We start from the raw sequence: 6,791 nt of genomic DNA on the forward strand, positions 1-6,791 counted from the left end.
ACAGCATTACTGGCCACACAATGATACACTGACCAATGTACATCTTGCCGGAACTCTTCCGCTTCGAATGGTGGGAAATATAGCGAACCATTGGCGAGTATGTGACGGACCTGTTAAGAAATGAAGCAGTGAAAAAAGTTGATATTAACTTAAGAGAGCGAAGGTAAAACAAAATAAATATAACAAAAAGCAATTGAAAAAAAAAATATTTGAGAAGAGCGGTGGTTTTTAATTAAGAAAAAGAATTTTAAGTTTTACAAAACAAAAAGGATTGCATAGTGATGGTATTAAAAATTTATTATATAACACCCATGACGAGCAGTTACAGAATACTTGAGTGATTCGAACCACAATCGACTAACAAAAGCTATTGGCACCAAACATACAGCGATTCGGAAATAAATGACAGTCGTCAAAGAGCAACCCACCAAACCGGCGACAGAGGTGGGAAACAATGAAATTTTCCTACTACCAAAAAGATATCGGTACGAACATTTATACATTTACACAGACGCATAGATACCCTCAGCGCCTCTCACAAAACAGCGAAACGGCCGGTGCTACTTTTTGGTACATTGCCCGTTACTTGGCGCGTTGTTGTTGCTCCATCGTTTGCTGCACTTGGAGCGTTGACTTTACATTGTGCACGACGCTGCATTGTACTCGACGCTAAGCCATGAAATAAAATGCGAAGTTGCTACATTGTCTGACCGTCCGTTAATCTTCCTGACCAACAACACCCTACATTTGTCTAGAGCTGGTAGCTGAATGCCCCAATCGTCTGCCTTGCGTCTACTTCTATCGTGCTTTACCTTCTCATGCTGCCCATTCTTCCTTTTGCCCTCCTTCATTCGTTCCTTCGTTGCTGCTATAATATCGAAATAACACGGACCAGACAGCCAGCTAGCGACCCGGCGAGGCAGACACCAATGGCGGAAGTTTGGTTCAAGTGGTTATTGATTGAATTTGTTCGAAACTGACTCAGTCGCTGCTTGCTGCAGGTCAGCCGTAAATGATTGTTGCTTTTATTGTCATTTTGCTGCTTTTGTGTTTGATTTTCTATGGTTGTGGCATTTGTTTCGCTTTTTGTAGTTAAAATATCTATAAGTACATACATATGTATGTATGTACGTATATGAGAACTGTGCATTGTGGGCGTCGGTTGTGCTGCTCTTGTTTCGAGTTTAGAGCTATCTTGAAGGGCCTGCCACAATGTTTTGTTCTAGCGCATGCAATGCTAGGCTGTCATTCTACTGGTATTAAAGTGTACTTAAAGTTTAAAGTAATTTTAATTATTTATTTATAGGAGAAAGCTTGTCGAGGCTCATTTCGAGTAAGTTCCGTACCACTACAAATACACTTACTAGGAAGTTAATTCAATAAAGTATATCGTTAGTACATAACATCGTCGCTGAAATGCAAAAAAGCCACATCTAACTAAAATTTTGTATTGCCTAAAACGATGTGGGGACTTATAATTCGATGAAATCCAATGTAATCAATTAAAAAGTGGGATTTGGATTTTGAGTTCGAGTATATGCCGCTGGATCTAAACAGCGGTGGTTAGACTGATTCTACTTTATGTTGGCCGCTCAAAAAAGTACAGAGGATTAGTATGATCTGCATTAGCGGAGCAATCCGGACAACGCCAGTTGATGCTTTAAATGAATTTTTGGATCTTCTGCCACTAAATCTAGTGGGTCAGCTGATGGCATCTCTTGCTGCACTCCGGTTATGAGAGACAGAGCAGTGGGAATCGGGATTTCTGGGTCACTCCTGCATTCTGGAGAAATATAGCTTTCTTCCGGGCTATGCAGGCCGTTGGGTTGAAGCTCTGGCTCTGGACAGAAACCTCGTCATGAAAATAACAGCAATTAGCAATTTTCATAGATGGTTCAAAAATTAACGGTGGAATGGGAGGGGGTTATTCTCCAGCTGCCCTGCCATGAGCTGTTCATTTCGATTACCGGACTACTTTAGTGTCTTCCAGGCTGAGGTAGTACCTTCTCAAATAAAATGTAGACGCCGATAACTTCAATGGAACCTTTAAAATCCTCTTCAGGAATCAGTACTATTGTAATAACGCCGAATTGTTTTCTGGCGCCCTTTCCATAAAATGCTTCAACAAACTTACGCTTCACTTTTTTTGAAAGCTTCGCTTTCGCATATTCGCATTGATCATTGTGCGGCTGGATTGGCACTAATTTGCTGTTTCTCTAGTATGATCGGATGGGAGCCAGCATTCGAACGGAAGCAGGGAAGAAGAGGGAAGGCCTTTTGTAGCGAAATTTCCATCAAGCTCAAATTAAGGCTTTGAAAGTGGTCGATTGGATGCATAACTGTGTGACGTCGAGAATGACACTAATAGCCGAGCGGCTAAAAGTGCCTTGGGCTTTCCCATGGTGTCCTTAACGATAGTAAGGGTATGTCTTACCGCTTTTCCGGTCACGTCTGACTATTTCCTAATTAAACTACAATAGGCACTATATCACAGTTTCAACTAGTCCAATCGTGGAATCGGGATTACATCAGGAAATCATTACTCCTGGAGCGAGACGGCACAGCGGTGGTCTGTCCGACAGCTTTTAAAGCCAGGGGGATGGCCTCAAAATGTTCTAATGGAGCAGGTTCATCATCGGTTAGTCGATGCAACACCATTAACTCTAAAAGCTCAGGGCATACCGAAATCAGCAAAATGGTGCAACGAGTTAAACAGAACTCCAATTTTGGCTTTGTTCAATAGAACCCCAAGGAGAGGTGAACTTGTCAACGTGCACTAGACAGATTGAGCAGTATAACTGCTGGCGCTGCTGCTAGAAGAGATAATACACATCTTGTAGAAAAGTATTATTTTTTCTGTGAGTACATCTCCCTGTGCCCTCACCTCGGCCAGGAAAAACACTTCGACAGTAACCCAACCGGATTCGCGCCCATCTATCATTCCCTACACAGAGCTATCAAACAGACGGTTGACCACTATTGCATAGAGAGAACCAAGCAACTATGCAGTCTCGAAAAGTGATTAACAATGTCCATAACTGTCTTAGGGTCGAAAACGATATGCGTTCAGGATTAACGAACACCTCTACAAGCTTTTCAATCAATCAGTCTTTGCCCGGTCTCAGAACTAGATGGTATTCTCGGAAATGAAGACGGAACGAGCGAGCTAGTTAGGGATCTCAGATAAAATTAACAGAAACGGTTCAGCCGATAAAACATCCCATGTAATTCCTGTCTTTCCAAGTTGAGAACATAGCCATAGCATCTAGCGTCACCGTCAGGATTCTAACAGAAATACTAATGGGACACCGGACCATTGGCTATAAGGATGCCAGGTCTATACCATCACATAATGATTTCTGTAGAAATTTTGAAAATAAAAAAGAAAAGAATCCATCCAAAATTTCCTAATTTAGCAAGTGCCCCGCACAACCGTGACAATGTCACAGATTTCTGCCAGAACACCTCTTCGACAGCTAAGTTGGCCTAGAAAAAACTAACTTGATGGTCTGCTATAAGCAAAAAAAAATCCAGATGGTTTAAAGACATGAATTGGTAGGTATGAGGACTTTCGCTTCTGGGCATCTTAATGGACATATGCAACCAATTACACGGAAGATTGGAAAAGTTATCAACTTAACAAACTGACCTCGTATTTATTAGTCATAAGACTCTAAAATACATGCTACAACATTGTCTTTCAAAATAAATCTATTGAATAGATAGTCTATTGATGAAGTATAGCAAACATTTTGCTGCCGAATGATATGGTAAAATTCTTATACGCCTTCATATCTAAAACTCAACCCACAAAAGTTCAAAGCCGTTCGAACATGTAACATGTTCATTCAGTTTTTTCAATTTTGCGTGAATGTCGTTAATAGCTTTTAAAAAGATCCTTTACGTAAACTTTTATAACTAAAGCAAAAATAAAATAAAATACATGAAAAAAGAGGGTAAACTATTTTTTCGTTTTTCGTCTCTCGCTTCTTCTCATGACACATCCTGCCTGTGTCGCTGCTTAAAGTTTGTCTCTAACTCCATTGAAATTTTACCTTTGATATTGAGGTGATGGGATTATTATCCTTGTCCAGCCATTCGACATTCGGTGGCGGATTGCCATGCGCTATACAATCGGCAATGCTGCCAGCGTTGTTGGTGAATTCAATACGCGATGGCGGTTCATGCGAGAAATTAGGCCCTTGAGTGTCAAAGTAGTTGGAAGCATCTGCAGAGGAGAATGGAAAAAGTAGAAATTAGATAAATATGCATTTAGCGGAATAAAAGTAAAGTTAAGTATAAAAAATAGTAGACGAGTTGTAGCACAAATGGCTGTGAATGTATGTATTACAGTGTGCGTGTTTCCCCCTGGGTTGGGTGTGAATATTATCAAGCTGGCAAATTACAGATCAAATTTGTATCATTCTTAGATTGTATTTATGTCCACAAGAAATTAACGTTAAATGCGATGATTGCGGATGCAAACTGCAGATAAGAAAAGTAACCAAACACCAATGCCGGGCGCCGACATTTCAATCTCTTGAGTGCGCACCGAAGAATGAGCTGGTTATGGCTAAATGCTTAAGGGGCAAGTAGCGTCGTTGGTTTTCTTACTGCAAACCAGCTAGCCACCCACCTACATACGTATATACATAGGTACGTATTTGACTAAGTGTGCTGCTGGATTTCTTAAATCTTTTTATTCTATAGAATTTTATTTTTATTTTCTTCCTACATTTTAACTGTTTTGTTTGAAACCCCTTTATATGCTTTTACGTTTCTGTCGCTCCTGCTACAAGCATTCTAAAGCCCTCTCCTTCTGTGACTAAGGCAGTTTACCTTTTTCGTTCTTTACAAATTCCCTTTCCAGCAATTTTGCCAACTTCTTTATAATCTTAACAGCTACGCTGTTACAGCTGCTCCAGAAAGACCTTTTCAAACCAAACAAACAGTTGACGGGATTGCCGTGGTTTGTCTTTGGTTGCTCTGGGTGCTTTGGTTGGTGGTTGGTGGATTGGAAAAATGCCCGGATGGGTATATGGCAGTGATGATGGGAGAAGGGGATATGGAGTAGTAGAAAATTGATATAAAGACTCATCGCACACAGTTGATGGTGACACATACAAACCACAATGGGTTCAAGTGCATCCTTTGCAAATCTTACATGCAATTTTACTGCCCGCAACCCCCAAGCTAAACACAGCCAGCGCGCAAATGGCCTAAAAGCCGCACGAGCAAACAGGAAATTGCAAGGAACAAACTCAATAAAGGCGCTGCGCTGTGCTGCAGTATGACTGCCTCATTCGCAGGATGCATCTCGGAAAGCAGGCAAAGTATATCAAAACCAAAAAACAAACAGAAAATTAAAGGAAAGGATACTCACTCACTTCTAGAAATGTAGACGAGGACAAAACAAAAGCAAGAAAAATATTTTGCAAATGAGTGGTTGATGTTGGCCGATATAGATGAGGGCGACATTAAACTGTAACCGAGAAGATGTAATTACTATGGTTGAGAAATTGCAAAGCCATATGAAACAGTTAAAGTTGCTACGTTGCCCTTTGTGTATGCAGCTTCCTGAGTTTTCTCGCTCCAGCACCGTTAGGCTTCTTTGCATACATCTCTTACTTTTCCCCCATTTCGCTAGCAAATGGGATTGCAGATTACATTGACATCGAGACGACGATGCTGATGATGACGTTGATGTCGATGCAGGGAATCAGCCGCAGAATTACATTTAGGCAAATAAAAATAGTAAAAAAACGAATTGACGAAACGAATGTGACGAGTTGCGAATGGTAATGGCAAAGTTACGCGACCCATTGATTTTGAGTTTGTTACACTTATGACGATGAAACCACGAAGCCAAAGATGGCACAGTAAATGTGGATTGCTGAAGGCACGAGTTACAAATGTTACTATTAGGGTACGCCATCAATAATATTCAATTTGAAATTTCCGTTATATTGTCACAAGTAAGCTCTGGTCGGCTCAAATAGGGCCACAGAAACCCATTTATAGAAGAGTGGCGAGTTTTAACGATTTGTGCTTCATTCCGGTTGACCCCGTGAAAGGCCTAACCTTCTTCTTTCAAGCGAGAAGACTCTGATGCCCATCGTAGTTCAAAACCACCTCTCGATCACGAGATCGAAGTTCTTTCGTAGGCTGGAATATTGATGGCCGACCATGAACCAATGAATAGGTCGATCGAAATCAAAGACTTAGTGATCCACAAAGACTGTTAAGTAAAGTGACTAGGAAGTTTTTAAGCAAGAAGGACAAAATGAAAAAAATATGTGTGCAATGATTTCGAAAACCCATTCGAATGCTCTCATGTTTTGTAGAATATTACTTATTTTATTACTTAAAAAACTTTATTTTCATTACTTTGAGCAAAAAGCGCTTCGCGGGATCTCTTGATAACCGTTCAGTATTATTTCTCAGAACTTTACGTAATTTTCTCAGAATTTATTGCGACTATTCATATTTTCGCGATCTTTAAGAATTGTTTGTGTTTAATTTTTTGGCACTTTCCTGAATATTTTGTTATATTTTTCGGGTTTTCTAAATCTTTCCGAACATTTTTGGAGGTATGTACTACTTTCTTGTGACTTCTCGAAATTTTTTCAGGATTTGTTTTGACTGCTCGAAATTGAATTGCTTTTTACTTTCCGGGACATTTTTGAATTCTTTGCGATATTTTTCAGGACATTTTGACATATTCTGGATCTTATTATAAGATTTTTGCGAACACTTCGTGTCTATTTTTCGTGATTTCTAAGGACGTTCCG

The 6,791-nt window shown here is 40.1% G+C and overlaps 1 protein-coding gene across 1 annotated transcript in view; it reads right to left on the reverse strand.

The window, feature by feature from the left end:
• Nucleotides 1-6,791, reverse strand: part of LOC118735416 (Down syndrome cell adhesion molecule-like protein Dscam2) — a gene marked incomplete in the record, with an annotated part of 127,945 nt that overhangs the window by 110,352 nt on the left and 10,802 nt on the right. Inside the window, 2 exon segments of the mRNA XM_036465142.1 lie at nucleotides 1-110; nucleotides 4,056-4,228. Coding sequence (XP_036321035.1) covers nucleotides 1-110; nucleotides 4,056-4,228 — 283 coding nt within the window.

The sequence above is a fragment of the Rhagoletis pomonella genome, unplaced genomic scaffold (genome assembly GCF_013731165.1).
Source record: "Rhagoletis pomonella isolate Grant_MI unplaced genomic scaffold, Rhpom_1.0 Rhpom_scaffold_00003, whole genome shotgun sequence".
NCBI classification, from domain to species: Eukaryota; Metazoa; Arthropoda; class Insecta; order Diptera; family Tephritidae; genus Rhagoletis; species Rhagoletis pomonella.